The 19,799-nt window shown below is 42.2% G+C and overlaps 1 protein-coding gene across 1 annotated transcript in view; it reads left to right on the top strand.

Moving 5' to 3' along the window:
* The first annotated feature begins 13,602 nt into the window (after positions 1 to 13,602).
* rhobtb4 (Rho related BTB domain containing 4) overlaps positions 13,603 to 19,799 on the top strand; it is a 38,210-nt gene continuing 32,013 nt past the window's right edge. Inside the window, exon 1 of the mRNA XM_039649927.2 lies at positions 13,603 to 13,986. Within this exon, the coding sequence (XP_039505861.2) occupies positions 13,958 to 13,986 (29 nt within the window). The 5' untranslated portion in view covers positions 13,603 to 13,957. The remainder of the gene's footprint in view (positions 13,987 to 19,799) is intronic.

Below are 19,799 nucleotides of genomic sequence, written 5' to 3'. Positions count from 1 at the left end.
TCCCTCTACAAAATCTGCTAAGGGTACCAGCCTCTCGAGGCTGGCCTCTGGTGTCTTTTCGCTGGAAATTGATGCGGCCCGAAGCGCTGTTAACGGCGGACCTGCATCTTTTCCTAGAGGGCCCCGTTGTGAGAACAACCTCGGTTGTCTCACTGCGGAGGGGGCAGCCCTCTGAAGTCCTGCCTTGGCTAGGACCTCTTTTCCGAAGTCCTCTTAGCCTGAATGACGTCCCTCAGGTCGCCCCTCTGGCTGGAGGACTTCGGTTTTTGGGAGCGTTTCCTCTGTTGCCAAGACCCCGGAGGGGGGGCTCTAGAGGAAACGCTCTCCTTCTGCTCTGCCCTGTGGGAGGAGCTGGCTGATGGCTGGGGCTGATTGCTTTGCCCCCCCCTACTAGATTTGGCCTTCGCTTTCCGGGGGAGGTACTGCTGGAACGCCGCAGATTGTTTTCTCGACTCCTGAAACCTGTCGACAACCGAATTAACGGCGTCGCCGAACAGGCCAGAAGCCGAAAGCGGCGCATCCAGCAGGAAGGACCTATCCTTTTCTTTAATACCGGATAAGTTCAGCCACAGATGCCTCTCCGTGGCCACCATGGCCGCCATAGAGCGGCCAATAGCGCTGGCCGCTTCCCTAGTGGCCCGGAGAGACAAATCTGCGGCCTTCCTCAACTCCGCGACATCTTCAGGAGTAGGCCCCTCCCCCTCATCCAAATCTTTCAGGAGGTCGGCCTGGTATGCCTGCAAAATCGCCATTGAGTGCAGACACGAACCAGCCCGACCCGCCGCCATGTAAGCCCTGCCCACCAATGCAGATGTCTCTCTGCAGGGCTTACTAGGCAACACCGGGGTCTTTAGGGAAGACGCCGATTCGGGAGAGAGATAGCTCGCTAAAGCCTCCTCCACCTTCGGCATCTTCCCATATCCCATATCTCGAGCCCCCATAACATTGCTGTAATCTATTACATTGGGACTCGAAATACGGGACGAATGCGGTCTTTCCCACGTTCTCGAGATCTCTTTATGGAGATCAGGGAAAAACGGCAGACCCCGGCGGTGAGGCTGTGACCTGCGCTGCAGGTAACGCTCGTCCATTTTACTGGTGACTTGCGTTTCCTGCTCATGTTGTGGCCAGCTGATGTTTAGTCTGGCCACAGCGCGTGTCACAACCTCCACCAGCTCCTCATAACCCAGGCCGCGTGATGGCGTGCTGAGATCACGGTCGTCCGCATCGATGCTGAGCACGTCCCCTTCCTCAGAAGTAGACAGCTCAAGCACCGGGACCTGATCGCGGGTAGGAGAAACCGCAGCGCGGGCTCCCACACCACTCTCAGAGGCTGCGGGATCAGCCGATGGCGAGCGAGAAAATGCCTCAGCATTCTCACTCTCCTCCGCCAGATCCCGCTGCGAACCCCAGGATCTCAGTCGCCGCATCGCCTCGACATATGCGGGACCGGAACCCTGGGGAACGCGAGCCTGACCGTGCTCGTCAAAGCACGCCAGCCGGGAGCGCAGCACTCTAATAGGCAAAGCCTCACACATTTCACAAGCAGCCCCCTCGAGAGCTGCCCGTGCGTGCTGCACTCCCAAACAATACACACAGAGAGAGTGTGCGTCCCCACCCGTGATGAAACGAGGGCAGGGATGCACACACCTCTTGAATTGTTCACTGGCCATACTTTCTTTCAATAATAAGACAAACAACACCAAATAAGACAGACAGTTTCAACATAAAGCGCTTGCTGAAGAGCGAAAGCTAGTGTGTGTTGTGACAGCGTCACTTTTATACTTCCGGGTATGCCGTCACATGTTACGTCACGACGCAACACCAATCAGGATTGGATTAGTTTCATTCATACTTCAGAGGCGCACGCTTAGGGAGCGTCCCCAAAGAGTCGATTTTATCGACGCAGTGTTGAGTTCCCTCGATAGGGAACAACTGATCATAAAAAAGGCATGCAGCTTGTAATGGTAATTACGTGATTGGTTACCGTTGGCCAATAAGAGCCTGATGTGACAGGCACAGAAATAACACCAATATAGATTTTTCCAGTGCTTTTTGGAGATGTTGTTTTAAGTGTTCAGCAGGGTGGCAGACTGCCAGACAGTCAATTTGTTGTGTGTGCATGTGTTTGGGTCCATATTCAATGGGTGTTTGGCTTTGATTGTTTTCTGTGTGCATATCAGTTTATTTGGTAACAATTTTTCTATTTGTGGGTCTGATTTTATTTATTTACCCTTCTAACCCCAGTTCTAAACAGTCTATGGAAATATATTCCAAAGTGAGAACATTGACCTGTTCCCGAAATGAGGAGTGACTGAAAAAATGTGAGACTATGAAACAAAATCACAGCAGCATAATGGTCTTCGGTTTGTTTTCAGCAGGTTCAGCTCCAATTGCAGAGCAACAGCAGTGCAGTGTACTTCCTCATTCCCTCGGCAGCGGACAGCAGGTTCCGATTTGGCCTGTGGTGCTTCAGAGATGTTTGTTTTGGCATGTTAACAAATTTAATCAGCCTGCTTTTTTCTCCTGGACCAATTTGCTTGGAAGATACTTTCTACTTGGTGTACTTTATAATTACTTCATGTGTATTCATATTTTATGTATGCTGGCATGCACCTGTAAATACCATGTGGCAATTTAATTATTATTATTAATTACATTTAATAATTTTTTTAATTAATAAATTTAAATAATAATAAAAAAAAAATTAATTTAAAATTAATTTTCAATTAATTTAAAATTATTTAATTTAAAAATAATAATTAATTATCCATCCATCCATCCGTCTTCTTCCGCTTATCCCGGGCCGGGTTGCGGGGGCAGCAGTCTAAGCAGAGATGCCCAGACTTCCCTCTCCCTTGACACTTCCTCCAGCTCTTCTGGGGGGACACTGGGGCGTTCCCAGGCCCAGGCCCAGACATAGTCTCTCCAGCGTGTCCTAGGTCTTCCCCTGGGCCTCCGCCCAGTGGGACGTGCCCGGAACACCTCCCCAAGGAGGCGTCCAGGAGGCATCCGGAACAGATGCCCGAGCCACCTCAGCTGACCCCTCTCGCTGTGGAGGAGCAGCGGCTCTACTCTGAGCTCCTCCCGAGTGACCGAGCTCTCTAAGGGATCGCCCAGCCACCCTGTGGAGAATGCTCATTTCGGCCGCCTGTATCCAGTATCTTGTCCTTTCGGTCATGACCCAAAGCTCATGACCATAGGTGAGAGTAGGAATGTAGATTGACCGGTGAATCGAGAGCTTTGCCTTACGGCTCAGCTCCTTCTTCACCACAACAGACCGGTACACCGACCGCATTACTGCAGAAGCTGCCCCGATCCGTCTGTCAATCTCCCGTTCCGTCCTACCCCCATTCGTGAACAAAACCCTAAGATACTTAAACTCCTCCACTTGAGGAAGGATTTCACCACCAACCTGAAGTGAGCAAGCCACCCTTTTCCGGCTGAGGACCATGGTCTCGGATTTGGAGGTGCTGATTCTCATCCCAGCCGCTTCACACTCGGCTGCAAACCGTCCCATTGCACACTGAAGGTCCTGGTGTGAAGGGGCCAACACGACAACATCATCCGCAAAAAGCAGAGACGAAATTGTGTGGTCCCCAAACCTGACACCCTCCGGCCCCTGGCTGCACCTAGAAATTCTGTCCATAAAAATTATGAACAGAACCGGCGACAAAGGGCAGCCCTGCCGGAGTCCAACATGCACCGGGAAGAAGTCTGACTTACTACCGGCAATGCGAACCAAGCTAGCAAAGGACCCCGGACCCCATATTCCCGGAGCACCCTCCACAGGCCGCCCCGGGGGACACGGTTGAATGCCTTCTCCAAATCCACAAAACACATGTGGACTGGTTGGGCAAACTCCCATGAACCTTTCAGCACCCTGTAGAGAGTATAGAGCTGGTCCAGTGTTTCACGGCCCGGACGAAAACCACACTGTTCCTCCTGAATCCGAGGTTCCACTATCGGCCGTATTCTCCTCTCCAGTACCCTGGCATAGACTTTCCCAGGGAGGCTGAGAAGTGTGATCCCCCTGTAGTTGGAACACACCCTCCTGTCCCCCTTCTTAAAAAGAGGAACCACCACCCCGGTCTGCCATCCCAGAGGCACTGTCCCCGACCGCCACGCGATGCTGCAGAGGCGTGTCAACCAAGACAGCCCCACAACATCCAGAGACTTGAGGTATTTAGGGCGGATCTCATCCACCCCCGGTGCCTTGCCACCGAGGAGTTTCTTGACTACCTCGGTGACCTCAGCTAGGGTGATGGACGAGTCCACCTCTGAGCCCACCAGGCCCGATAGGACTCCTTCTTCAGCTTGACGGCATCCTTTACTTCCGGTGTCCACCACCGGGTTCGGGGATTGCCGCCTCGACAAGCACCGGAGACCTTACGGCCACAGCTCCGAGCAGCTGCTTCGACAATGGAGGTGGAGAATATGGTCCACTTAGACTCAATATCTCCAGCCTCCCTCGGGATCTGGTTGTAGCTCTGCTGGAGGTGAGAAGATCTCTCTGACAGGAGATTCGGCCAAACGTTCCCAGCAAACCCTTACAGTACACTTGGGTCTGCCGAGTCTGTCCAGCCTCCTCCCCTGCCATCGGATCCAACTCACCACCAGGTGGTGATCAGTTGACAGCTCCGCCCCTCTCTTCACCCGAGTGTCCAAGACATACGGCCACAGGTCAGCCGAAACGACCACAAAGTCGATCATCGACCTACGACCTAGGGTGTCCTGGTGCCACGTGCACTGGTGGACACCCTTATGCTTGAACATGGTGTTTGTTATGGACAACCGGAAACGAGGGATGGACAGTAAACCAAATTCAGCTGATCTGAGAGGCTGTGTAGGATGGTAAGGGTGGAGTAGGTCAGACAAATATTGTGGAGCAAGAACATTTAATGCTTTGAACGTTAGAAGCAATACCTTAAAGTGGATACGTGATGCCACAGGTAGTGAAGTTCGTGAAGCAGAGAAGGAATGTGAGCAAAACGCCTAGCATAGGTTTGAACATACTGTAATCTTGCAATACGTTTTTTGGGGAGACCAAGAAATAAGGCATTGCAATAGTCCAGGTGTGATGTGATTAATGTATTAATTGAGGATTCAGCATCTGCTAAAGTGAGAGAAGATTGTAAACGAGCAATATTGCGAAGATGGGAAAAAGAGTTTTTAACAAGAGAAGAAATATGAGAACCAAATAATAGAGTTTGATCGAATAAGACACCAAGGTTACGAATCGATGGCAAAGGCTTAATGAGAATTCCATCAATGTCAAAGGACGAGCCCGATCTCATGAAAGTTCGTATCTATAGCACGAATGTCATTTCTCGTGCCATTTATACGCCAAAAACAGTTTTTGCGTGTATATGGTACGTGTTTTTCGTGTGCATATGATACACACTTTTTGGCTTATAGTACACACACACACCCCACCCCCCCCTCCCCCCTAAACCTACCCCAGGGTTTTTAAGTGCATAGCATTTGCACGCAAAAAACATTTTTGGCGTATACTGTAAATGCCACAAGAAATTACATTCGTGGTATACAGTAGATACACATTTTCATGAGACTGTTGCAAAGGACTGGTCCATCCTTTTGACTGAGGCAATAGAGCCAATCACTAATATCTCGGTTTTCTTGTCATTTAATTTGAGGACATTCAGTGGCATCCAATGCTTGATGTCCCTGATACATGCACTGAGTGAGTCAGGCCTATCAGAGCTGGTGTTGAGATATATTTGTAACATCAGCATAGCAGTGGAATTTAAGTCCATGCCTGCGTATGATGTCACTGAGTGGATAAATGATAAACAATAGTGGGCCAAGAACCGAACCTTGAGGAACGCCCTGTGTAAGTGAGGCAGTGTCAGATCTAAACCCTTGTATAGTGATATAAAACTTTCTGTAACTGATGTATGAAATGAGCCAGAAAAGAGCAGAGCCAGTGATGTCAATACCAGAAAGCCAAGAGATCAATATTTCATGGCAAACTGTATCAAAAGCAGCCCTTAAATCAAGGAGCATCAAAAACGTTTGCCCTGAATCCACAAACAAAAGAATGTCGTTGACCACCCGAGAAAGGGCAATTTCAGTGCTATATGAAGGGCAAAATCCAGAAAAGGTTCAAAAAGACCATTAGCATCCAAGTGTGTTTGTAAATGTGAAGCAACAACCCTTTCAAGGACTTTGCTCAAGAATGTTAAATTGGAAATTGGTCTGTAGCCCATATTTAGGTGGTCAAGGGCTGTTTTTTTAAGAATCGGGGTCACCGCAGCCATTTTTAATTCGGCGGGAATAACGCCAGACACCAAACTACAATTTATCATATGTGTTATGAAGGGAGCAACCTCAGGCACACACAACTTAAACAAAACAGTTGGGGTGGGATCAAGCCGGCAGGATGTGGAATTTGACTTCACAATTAGATCACTTGGTAGCAGGAGTAGCTAGAGTGAAAGCAGAAAGAGAGTTTGTTATTTTTGTCAACAGTCACATACAATCTAACTTCTTTTTTAAACCTTTCCATTTGAATTCTTACAGTATTAATTTAGCTCTTGCGGGTAGTTCAGTAGAATTAATGGAATGGAATGTCCTCATTCCTTTATATCTCCCGGGACTCGCGTGCGGTGCTGATATCTGTCTCACATTAGCAATCGCGCCCTGTTTCATACCACAGTCATGTGAAAAAAAAAAAAATGTTTTCACTTATCCATAAATATTATTTCCCCATAAACATGATTAGATCCATCGGCATGACGACAAGTTACATGATTCCACGCTCATCAATCTAAGCCTTTATTATTGTTTTGAAGAAGTTAGCTACCCCTAACGTCGGGAAAATACATATTGTATACCTTTAATCTAGATATTTACTCCTAAGGATTCAAATGAAAGATTTACTATTAGATGCTCCACTGTCTCTATTCATTTAAAGTAGTCAAATAAATATTCTTGCCAAACACAGCCCTGGAGAGTATCCACACCCAGGTGTGATGGTCAGTAGTCTCGTCCAAAACATTATAGCATAATAGATCAAATAGCAGCACTGAGTAACTTGTGCTGAATGAATAATTCATTTGGTTGATTATTTGCACACACAAAAAAGTACATTTTAATGTCTCTTCCTATACAGCAAGAGCTCATCTCCTTAACCCTGTGGATAAAAACTAAATAATGGTTTGTCTGTCTATGAATGCAGGTTTTGTCTTCAAATGAATGTAATTCCAGAGAAGCAGTTCTTTGACTTCAGGCTAATCACACAGTTCTTTGAGTTCAACTGGTAATGATGTCATTGACAGACATGATATGAGGCTTGAAGGTAAAAAGGTTCTGAAAACTAGACTTGATATTCCTTTCATTATCTTTTGTGACAGGTTAAGTGTCATTTTTCAAAAACGTCCCATCTGAATCATAACCATCATTACACTCCCAAATTCCAAGCTATTATGTGCAAAATTATATTACTCAGTTAATCCAAGCCGAAGTTTGGTAATCTTGAAAGGAGCTTGTGCCGTATGCTTTTGGCCCTGGTGTAGCCCTGTAATTAAACGGGTGGGTAAAGGCTTAATTAGGTTAGCCTCTTCAATTGAGCAGCTTCTGCTTAAAGATGTTCACATTCAATAAATGACACATCCTGCTAAGTGTGGCAATGCTTCTGTATATTCTATGTCTTGCTAATAGTGAAGATATGAACTATACGCAGCAGGGGTAGGGGGGATCACAATCACATCTGACTCAAGATGTCTCACCCATTGTGGGAAAAGCAGAGTATAGTAGCACAGAGTGCTTGTTAAAGTTTTTATCATGGGTAGATATTACAGTAATTGATTGCAAGAGAGCAGAACTGTCTATCAATGGCTTGAAGGGTCTGAAATCCCCTTCCCAATGAGGAATGTAGAGATTGTCTTATCTGAAGTCTAGAGCATGGATAAGCTCACTTCATCTTTAAAGCAGTTTCATATCACAAAACTATGGAGGGAAACCACCTCAAAGCTATCTTACTCTCTCCACTGTCATCTCTTCAAGCCTGTTGATTGGAATAGGATGGAGGAGTGTACTGATGTCACGCGAACAACAGTACCACATTTTCTTGGGTGCTGGGTGGATGATTTGTGTTTGGCCGGTGGTTTTGCCATTGGACGTGTCAGATGAGTGTCTCCCTCCACTTGAGACTCGCTGTTTTGGGGATTGTGTTTGTAACATGGCTGGCTATCCATACAGATGTCTCAATTTGATTCATTAGGGTACATTTGATTTATAATGTCATTCTGCTTACACATGAAATACATTCTCTCGCTGATAAAGCAGAACATTTCGACAGTGTTACAGAATGATTTAAGTGGCAATTTGTATTTTGAACTGTTCATTGACAACTAGCTCATGAGAGTTGATTGGGTCACTCACGCTGTATGTTTTTGATTCGCTTAAAACAAACAGCCTGTGAAAGACATTTGGTAATGAGTCGGGCCGCACTGGTCGCTCTGTATGTTTTTGATTCACTAAAAACAACCAGCTCATAAGAGTATTTTGTCTGTCAATCAGACTACGTTTTTGCATCAAGCTCAGTAGATGTTTTGTGCAATTATTTTGCAGTACACAGTGATTTAATATCACATTAGTGGACCAGTGCAAGGGTCCTGAAATACACACAATATACAGTACATAAAACCTATTACTGGATCACTCAAATATCTGTAACACAGACTGAATGTCACTGGATATTGCTTTATTAAAGCTACACTGTGTGATTTTTACCCCCATCTAGCGGTGAAAAGGTATATGACCATCCAGTGAATATTAGTTTCTGTTCCTCTCAATTCCGATTTCGTTTTAACTCCTACGGTGGCCAATGTAGTCCAACTTTAACATGACTTCCAGTTCGACCTCGTCCATGAGTGTTAACTCAAACGTAAACGCAAAAGGCGAAGCTTGAATAAACGGGTATGTCCCTCTTTGGCTAATGTACTTTCAAGATGGCGGGACAACATGGCGACCGACATCAGAACCCCTTACCCATATGTATTTTCAATGGCATATTATACAGTCACGAGAATACTTTATTACTTGAACGAAGTATATACATTAATGAGCACACATATTTTTGAAAGAACTAAGTGTTTTTAGCTAAGAATAAACTAAAAGAGTTACACAGTGTAGCTTTAACAAACACTACATATATCAATGTTGTCCCCCATAATGTATGAGAATGCAATTTTACATACTTTGGAAGAAAGTTGACACCTAGTGTGCTGTACATAAATCAGAACAGTAAGTAGGTCACATGTACCACACTGACAGCTGGCCTGAACTCACAGTGTTAACATACTTGGAGAGTTTGAAATTGTGGGTTGATACGACAGTGTGGCCTGTCCCAGTGTTCTGGAGATAAAGTGTGTCTCACATTCTCCCCTCTTTACCCCCCCCCCCCCCATTATACCCTTCTCCCTTGCCTGTCTTTTGTCATGGCGAGATTTCATGCACAGCTTTTTGACAAAATAAACAAGAGTGGATGTTGCCAAAGAATTAATAAATGGTTCACAAACAGATACAAACATGGATGCATATGAACATGTGCCTGCGGTGGGTGGAGAAGTCCTGTACATGCCACCAGAGAGAAGCTTGTCGTTTTCACCGGATGATCATGAATCAGCAGTGAAAGTAAAGTTTTAATGATGAACTCAGCAGAAAAACTTTCTAAATCTTACTGAATCAATTTTTTGATTTATTTCAGTAATTTATACACTTTGGCGTTTTGGTTCTGTGTATACTATAATTAATTTGAATATAAATGTGACTCCCCTCCTTATGTACGTAAGCTAATGATGACAGCTTCATGCTCACAATGTTATAATTAAAAGAGTAGTTCACTTTTAAAAAAAAAACTTTTGCTGATAATTTACTCATCTAAGATATCCATGTCATTCTTTCTTCAGTCGAAAAGAAATTAATGTTTTTGACGAAAACATTCCAGCATTTTCTCCATATAATGCACTTCAGTGGGATTTATTTTTGTTTTTTTGTTTTTTAAATGAGCGATCGTTTCGCTTGATAACACCCTTATTCGTCGTCTGAAATCGTTTAAAGCCCTTTAAAACAGTTTGCATTTTGCACTGAAAGTGTCTTTTGGACTGTTTTCATCAAAAACCTTAATTTCTTTTCGACTGAAGAAATAAAGACATGGACATCTTGGATGACATGGGGGTGAGTAAATTATCAGCAAAAGTTTTTTTCAAAAGCAAACTACTCCTTTAATAGCTATTAATAGAATAACTCAATTTAGAAACCAAGAAATGATTTTATTTACTGTATATCTACACTAATTGCCATTTTATTTAATTTTATCTTTGTTTTCCTAAGTGTTATCTTTGTTTGGATGTTCTGCACACAACCTCACAAGCTTCTCACATGAGCAACACCATGCCACTCTATGTGGACTGATATCAGGAAACCTGCCCCTGTTCTCAGAATGTCAATCTCAAACTGTTTCCTCCCCGTTATGCACTTAAGGACTTGTTTGGGGACTTTGTGTCCATGGCGCTAAATATCATTCTCTTCTTTACCACAAACTATTAGTACCCATGACAGGGATGTACAGTATTCAGTTGACTGTTCCCAGTCAAGATAACAGTTTGCCCGCTGCTATCGCTGTACTGATGTTGTCCTATATGACTTCCTGTTTTTCTTTTGCATGGCTCAACTTCATTCCATTTAATGCTCCTTAAAAAGACTCCCCATTGTATAACAGGTCTGACTTAAGTTACAGACCTAGTCTAGATCTTCATTACCTAGAATGAAGATTATGATAGCTGTGTAAAACCCAGTTTGTAAGTTTGCCACATGCATGAACAGTGGATGCATCGTGTTAGTAACTTAAAGGATTTGTTTTCACTTTTAAAGAAAAAATTGCTGATAATTTACTCACCCCCATGTCATCCAAGATGTCCATGTCTTTCTTTCTTCACTTGTAAAGAAATGAAGGTTTTTGATGAAAACATTCCAGGATTTTTCTCCATATAATGCACTTTACTGGCCACCAAACGGTTCAAGGTCAAAAAGACAGTTTCATTGCAAACTGCAAACTGTTCAAAGGGCTTTAAACGATTCCAGACGATGAATAAGGGTCTTATCATGCGAAACGATCACTCATTAAAAAAAACACAACAAAGTTTAAGTTTTAAAAGCTCAAATGGTCACCTTGCTCTGTTCTGTGATGCGTGACTCCTATTCGAACTCGTTCATCAAAATGAACGAATCTTTTTCCGAGTCAATTTGTTCATTTCGTTCGTTGAATGACTCAAAAAAAGATTTGTTCATTTTGATGAACGAGTTTAAACAGGAGAGTCACGAACGCGCATCACAGAACAGAGCAAGACAAAAAAAAATATTTTTTTTTAAAATGAGCGATGGTTTCGCATGATAAGACCCTTATTCATCGCCTGGAATCGTTTAAAGCCCTTGAACAGTTTGCACTGAAAGTGTCTTTTGTACCTTGAACCGTTTGGTTCCCACTGAAGTGCACTATATGGAGAAAAATCCTGGAATGTTTTCATCAAAAACCTTAATTTCTTTTCGACTGCAGAAATAAAGACGTGGATATCTTGGATAACATGAGGGTGAGTAAATTATCGGCAAAAGTTTTTTTTTAAAGTGACCTACCCCTTTAATGCCAAGTGAGAGTAATTGCAAGTTTGTTTGATAGAGAATGTGAAAGACTGTTTTTAATGTGCATTTACAGTGCGTCTAAATTTGTGTACTCATGACCTCGGGTTCACATCCAAAATCCACAATAACAAACATAGCTCAACTCTGCAGGAGACACTTCATAATGTTTCCCAGACTCACCCTTCATCCACCCAGTCTAATTGATGTTTCTGCCCTCCATTTCCTTTGCTTTGCACTGTCATAATATCAGTATAAGAAGCCTGACTATAAATTACAAGCTAGGACACTTTCACTAACCTCACCTCATTATACATCATTCTATGTAAACCCTTTTATAGACAAATCCCACAATGCCCACAGCTGCACATCTCTCAGTCTCTCACTCTCATTCTGGGTGCTCCAGAGGGGCCATGGGGCATCACTTTCTCAGGGTCCACTGCTGCACTGGCACTGGCATGCCTGCTAGAGTCCAGCTGGGTCTGAGATGGATGGCAGAAAAGGCTGTATTGACTGAAGTGTGGGAACAGGGGCTGTATGTGCTTTACCAAAATCTGTGACTGACATCACTGGCAGGCTTTGTGCAATGACATCATGGTCAGACCCCATCCGCAGTCTAGATGTTTGAGAAAAGACTTTTTTGAGTGCTCAATGTTTCTAAATTGAAATACCATAACAACGGGAACACCATGGTGATGGGTTTTCAGTCTTTCTCAGCACTTAGAGGTCTGTGTTGTGTTTTATACCAGTATATTTCACTAGAGGTCAGTATTACTTGCTGTGTCTGTATAAGTATTTCACAGGAACAAAATATCAACGAGCTTCCCTGTCAGTCACCATATGAAATAAAATGTTATTTTCAAGAAATGTTTATTTTAAGGCCCCCTCCCCTAGCAATAGTTCATGTTGTTGTACTTCTGTCTTTTTTAAGGATTCAAAAGTGAATTGATGAATATATGAAGAGTTCAGATGCAAAAGCCTCATTTGAAATTTTCTTCTTTAATGATGATTTTTATCAAACTTGTATATTTAAGTTCAGTAATTTCACTTAAATAACAATTAATAGGTAATCATCATTGCCATTTAAGTGAAATCACTGAACATAAATATACAAGCTTGATAAAAATCATCATTCTACAAGAAAATTTCAAATGGCACTTAGAGGCTTTTGCATCTGAACTCTTCATATAATGAATGGTTAGCCTCCTGCAGATTAATTTAAAATATTTTATGCAGAGTATGCAGAGTATTTACATATAGATCTTTGTTGAGACAAGAACCGGACAACAACACAGTGCTGGCCCAGATCCGGGCCACATCTGGTATATGTGTACGTAGCCCACCAGATGTGGGCCGGATCTGGGCAGACACAATGTTGCTGTCTGGGGAGGGGCTTTCTGTTAGATTATTTCCTGCTTTATTATTATAATAGGCTAGCCTACTTTGTTTACAGTGCAGCTGTCTCACTTATGTTGAAATTGCAATTTTAATAATTAATACACATCTGCATACAGATCACAACCTTGTTTTACCTTGTAACAGTTATCATTTACTAAAAAGATGAGTGTATATAGGTCCAATAAAACACGGCAGTGTTCCTGACCTCCATCTGTCAGTATGACTGAACCTAAAGTTTCGCAATAAAACCTATCGCAATAAACGTCAGTATATTGAATATGCACCTCTTAAGTCCAATGATTCAGTAATGTATGTATGAGACTAGTTTTCAAACACAACTACAAAAAAATGTTGTTACAGCTCAGCCTGTCAGAGCGTATTTGAGCCTAAACAAATGACTGGTAAATTATGGGTTAACGGGCCGAGTGTTCCAGACGGGGCGGGGCCATCAGCCGCGATGGATTTGATTGGCTTCCAGTCACAGTGTCATGGATTCGGGGTGAGTTCAGTTTACGTGACGCTCGAGTAGGGGCGTGTCATTGGCGAAATCAGCTGTAGAAACAATAACACACCAACGACGCCCCAAAATGAGAGCTTGCCTATAAATGTCAGTAATTTCAGGAGAAAGATCTAGGCATCTTTGATAGACTGAGGATAGATGTAGCGCACTTTACGGTTGTTTTCCACTGCAGTCTGCAAACTTGTTTCAGGGGATCTCTTTCAGATCAGCAGAGAAAGCGAGTGTGAAGATGCTGCCTTTGTGTCAGCCGTTACACACCAGCTAGTTAAACACAAACAGTCGAGACTTTTTCAGAGACGTCTCAGTCATTTAAAGGTTTGATTTGATCTCCTGCACCCGGCTTAACGGGAGCTAGGAGGAAACCACGCGAGGACTGGCATGTGGGTCAATTCTGGAAGCGTCGGAAGGTAAGGTGATAATAAAGAAATTTCACTTTGTTTCACATCGCGACAATCATGCCGCATTTGCGGATTCGTAGTTACGGTTGTATTATTGCACTGAACGCTGCATCAAAACTGACTAGTAAAACACACTAACGCCCATCCTTAAAACAACGCTTTATGTTAGAAACTTATGGCAAGCTGTTTTAACATCCATTTAAAAATAACTTCATTCATTCATTCATTCATTCATGCACAGCTAACCTGCGTATTTTATTACTGCTTGACTAGGATCTATTCAGTTCACATTCTATTCACTCTCACATTACCATATCGACTCTGTGGTTCACATATCAGCTATTCACTGTTTGCTAGTTACCTTTTTAATATGTATTTACCATGTTTAAGATATAGGATAGATATCCCATTTGTTATCAGTTACTATATCACTAGATGTTGCAGTTTTATAATTGATAGAATAGAATTGCTACTTTATAGTTCTATGAAAACTCTTACATTGAGACTGCACATGATACACCGCATGACAAAGTGACCAAGGCTAAACCATTTGTTCTTATTAGCAACATTTATATGTAGCCAAATAATCCAATAGTAATCTGAAAAGCCATCATGTAAACAACTTAATCGACCCGACTGAGCTCAATCTGAATGAAATTTCGATCAGATTGAAAGGGTCTAATCTGATCAGAGAGAATGTAAACACTTGATTGGATTGAAAACCGAAACTTAAAGGATTGCGCGTCCAATGACAGAAATGGCACAATGATATAACGCACGAAACAAGCTGCAGTTGTTAAATAAAATGTCATAAATGACTTTTGCTATTCTAAAATTCTCCTACCACTCATTTTCCGTGAAGTGAAGCAGAAAAATATCCCATCAATCCTCACCTCATACTCTCATCCACGGACGCTTTATTTTGGGCACGGGAAGGGCGTTTTCAACTTTGCGATAAATATAACAAGCATGGCAGACCAGTTTATGTGCTCCTTAATTGTCTTCAAATCAGGACCTGAAATAGAAAAATAAACAGTGGGAAACCATATTCATGCAATATGTGCAATGTTGAAAATATATAGCTTGTGACATAGAAACGCACACATCAACCCTATCACTTAATTTATCGAAATAAAATATGGCATCAGTTTACTGTTTTGGGATTTGTCATGTCAATATTGGCTCTGACTAGCAGCTAAGGAATACTTACTAATAAAATTTGTTGCTGTCGGTATAATTATTAGTATAGTGAATAAGTTCTACTATATAATGAATAGTTACTAATTAAATTGAAAAAATAAAATAAAATAAAAAAATGTTCTACTCAAGTACCAGTAGCATAACAATAGTTAGTCTTAAAGAATAAATGGCTTGCCACATGAAGTGTGTCTTTGTATCATGTTGCGGCTCTCTTTTTCGCTTTGGCCAGTTTGTTGCTATGCATCTTCTCAGTCTTCATAGTACCGTGTTTTATTTGTGTACTCATTTTCCACTGCGCACTCTGATTCGGTGGTGAGCATGGGCTTGGCTCACCTTTTCTTGCATCTTTTATCTCTCTTTCTTAAATGAACTCGCATTTAATTCACTGGCATTCTCTTTCATCTTAAAGCGAGAAATCCTCTTACTGAGAGAACTCACTACTGGTTTATATTTCTCAATGAAGCACATTCTGAATGGGGTGCTGAATTAGGGCTTCATATGAATGGGCATTTGTCAATGGCCGGCCGCCCCTACATATTTTTACACAATACTTTTACACCTGATCTAATCACAAGAAATGGTCTTGAGCATTTGAATTCCCTGAAATTCCACCATAATGCATTTTTTTATTGTGTTTTGTTTTTTGTGGCTTTGCAAGCATGAGCCAGGTTATCCCGCTAATGCTATTGTGAGATCTTACGGACTCTTTGTCCATTATAATCCAGGGTGTTTTAGTCTTTTGCTGATTCAGCAATCATTATTTTATGATGTGATTGTTAGGCTTTGTTATTTAAACATTGCTTGTCGGCAATAAACTGCTGCTTCACACTCATTACAAACTGCTCTGTCATGCTGTTCAGAAATTGATAACAAAAGTGTGTTGTTCTTTTGCTTTTTTATGCTCACCTTATCAGAATGACAAGTGTTGCTAATCATAAAACAAATACAAATGTTGTGCGATCATCCATAGCAAAAATGGTCTTAGAAAAGCCACCCCTCTCAGCGCTGTTTGAATACATTCGCTTTAGCTGGTCCATTGAGAGCTGAAGTCTGGGGACTCTATATACCTTTCCTTTCCTTTTTTTTTTTTCCATGGGCTGACTTTAATGAGTCTCTCATTGCTGAGTATGCTCTCAAGGGTAAAGGTACAGTTGTATTTGTAGTGCAAATGACAGCTTAGGTCCATAGGAGTCATGACGCTTGTGGTTCATGTGGGCCACTGTGCTAAATAGTTAAACTCTTTTTGAAGACTTAATTGGTGGTTCACTGTTATCAGCTTAACTTGTGCACATCTCGCTGTAATTACTACTTTGTTCTTGCTGATCTGAACTTGTTTGAGTATAGCATGGAGGACAAGAGTGTCAGTTGGCTGCAGTTGCGATCAATTTAAAGCTTTTTTTGGGCTTAAAAATGATCCAAAATACAGACTTGAGAAAATACATAACCAGCCAGTGTTCAACGCTATCTGCTTGCCGTAGCTCGATTCAAAACGGTAAGCTTGTAATAATGTTTTTAATTCCAGTGGTACTGGTGGATTTCCGCGGGAGATTTGAGTCTTTGCGTCATTACGTCACATCTGTACACATAAAGAAGGAGTCTCGGCTAGTAGGCTATGTTGCGTGTGAGGATGTTGGAGGTGGAGATTTATAGCCTTTTCTCACAGCACTTGATATTATTATACTTATCAATTTGATGAACAATCTAGAAAGATTCAAACTACAATCACCAGTGATAACACATTCACCCGCTGTAAAATGCAGAAGACTTCGTTCGGACTTTGGAGTGACTAACTTCAAAAAAGAGACTGCAACCGGACACATGCGAAAACAAGGATACATATCGAAAGGACATCATATGTAGTCACGCAATGCTTACGTTGTTAACATTAATAATTTGAGAATAAAGTATAATTTGCACAGTTTTGTTATGATAATCGATTTTTAGATTTAAACAGTGCAATTTACTGCAATGTCAGAACCAGGACAAAAGTGGATTTTTCTTACTAGTTCAGATGACATTTTCCAGTGAAAATTCTTATGTTGGTCATATTTACAAAAATAATAATCTGTGATTCTGAATGCCAGTATCCACACCAGCGCAGTGATTGACAGCTGCACACTCTCCTCAAACGGTGTGTTCATCTGCACTGTGGGGTGTCAGACTACTACTCACGTAAAGTTGATCGTTTCATGGAATGATTGCAGATTTCGAACAGAGATGGCTACAAAGAGTAAAAACTTATTGCAGAATTGCATATTGCAGAAACCTTGATCTTTAAAAAAAAGTTATAATATTATAAAAAAAGCCTGTAGAAATTTATAATGGATAATTATGCAAATTATTTTAATTTTACATGTTGTATTTCAAACAATTTAAAGGTGTGGTGAATGGAGTGATATAAATGTAGTTATTTGAGTTTATTGTTCATAATTTTGCTTTATTTAGGCTTTGTTTGTAACTTGAATGGGTGACATCATAACAAAGAGCAACCTAACAGATTCATTATGTCCAATGTTTTGCTTGAAAATTGTGATCTATGTGCTGTAGTTCTTTTAAAACTAGTTATTGATTATTAACAATTGTTTATTTTTTGTTATAAAATGCAAAGACATTCATCCATTAAATGGGACTTAAGCATCCACACACTTTTTGTGGCTACTGCATGTGAAGTAGTTTAAATGTCCCTGATGCTATCACTCGGACAGTAGATCTCAGTGATTCAGTGGTTAATTCCTCCATTACACCCCAGTGACTGATGGCATTAAGGGGAAAGATCTAACTCATTCTCTGGTCTGAAGGACTCAGCACTCTGAACGACTCTGTGGCCTGGCTATAAAATGTCATTGATCCACTAAGAGACATTGACTCCTCTCAGTACAAAGGGATGTGGTGTAAGATGCTTCAAGGCTCTATGCTGCAGTGGTACAGTTTGCTCAGTGCTTGCTATTTTGAATCAGCCTAGTATTTGGAAACACTGTAAAACGCTGCTCCACTTTAACCTGTTTACTGGCAAGCAGGAGACCACCACGTTACATAAGTCGTCTGTGCTCATGGCATACCCTGTCTTCACATGTCCCATCTATAAACACTTAAAATATGCGTATGTAAACACCGATGCGGACACACTCCGGGCGAAACACTTTGCATTGATGGAAAATACAGAAATTAGGTCACTATGATAGGCAGGGGTTAAGCCAGTTTATGTGTTAATATGGTTTGGGTTGATTTAGTTTCTATTGGATTTTCTTTTGATAAAAAAAGGGAAGTCTGGTTTCAGTGTAAAGTACGGGGGCTTGCAGGTGCTCTCTAAGAGCGAGGCTTAATCGTGGATTCTGGTTATGTGACGGCAGAGAGAGCAGCCTTTGCCACTGGAGCTGTTATGTAACCCAGACACAGTGCAGGAGGGGTGAGCAAGTCTCCGCTGCCCAGCTGTCTAGAAAGACAGCTGTATAGAGAGGGGAAAGGACAGTCAAACTTACAGAAGAATACTCTAGTCTGAGATTTATCTCATGAGGAGATCCTGGAAATGTTTCATTTGAATCCGTAATTCAATTTTAGTGGTTGGCACTTGAAATATATGGACAGTGCTGTACTTTAGTTATTATAGCCTACCAAAAGACTTTATTGTCCATTAGCTGCCATATTTGCTTGTGGGTTGTAGTTGGTCCACAATGCTGTGATATTCTTCTTTCTTTCTACCTACATGATACACACACACACACACACACACACTGAGGCTGGCAGGACTGAATACAAGCAGACGAACTGTTGTGTGGGCCGTACAGTGTTTGTGAATGGAGTGGGCGTCTGCCACGCGTCTCATCTTTCTCTTTCTTTCTATCTCGCTCATTCTCAGACCTCAGCTCCCTGTCACTAAAACAAGTGCTAGTGTGGCACACTGCTCGTCTCATTCCCCACGACAAAACACTGACTCACTCAACTGACTCTGCTAAAAGCTTCATGAGACATCCATGTCTCTGCTATCATTGCTTTTATCATACACATTTGTTTGTTGCGTTTGTGTGCCACAAACGAAAACTATGCTCAGTTCGTAGAAATTCGGACCAAGTGTTCGGGTAAAGACAAAATCACAACACTGTAAATTGTCATCATTTAAAGGGGTAGTTGACCCAAAAATTCTGTCAGTAATTACTCACCCTCCGTAAGACTTTCGTTCATCTTCGGAACACAAATTAAGTAGCCTTGAAATCTAGACGCACCCTAGTGGCAGAAAATGTAATTTGCAGCCAGGGTCATCCAGCAACTCTCTGTTGGCTTGTGAGCTGGAAAAACCAATCACATCGTGAATAGAGTCGGTGGGCGGGCTTAACATAATGACGGCAGAGTTGCGACGGTTCCGCGGGAATTCACTGCTACTTGAAAACAAAGAAGATGGCTGGCGAACAGCGGTCTTTCGAATCGGCTTTGGCCGCAACTCTGGAAGACTTGGAGTTAACCTTTTCTTTGAGAAAAGAACAAAGAATGGCACTGAAGCCCATTGCTCTGACTACGTCACCGTATCACTCAATACGCTGATTTCACACTGCTGCCATTTTGAAATCGAAAGCGAGGCTCCGCTGAAAAGAGCCCTGGAAGTACAGATAGACAGCAATGCCTTTGAC

The sequence above is a fragment of the Pimephales promelas genome, chromosome 4, assembly GCF_988280905.1.
Source record: "Pimephales promelas chromosome 4, fPimPro1.hap1.1, whole genome shotgun sequence".
In the NCBI taxonomy this organism is placed as follows: Eukaryota; Metazoa; Chordata; class Actinopteri; order Cypriniformes; family Leuciscidae; genus Pimephales; species Pimephales promelas.
Note: the sequence above shows the minus strand (reverse complement) of the source record. Positions and strands in the feature narration are given on the sequence as shown.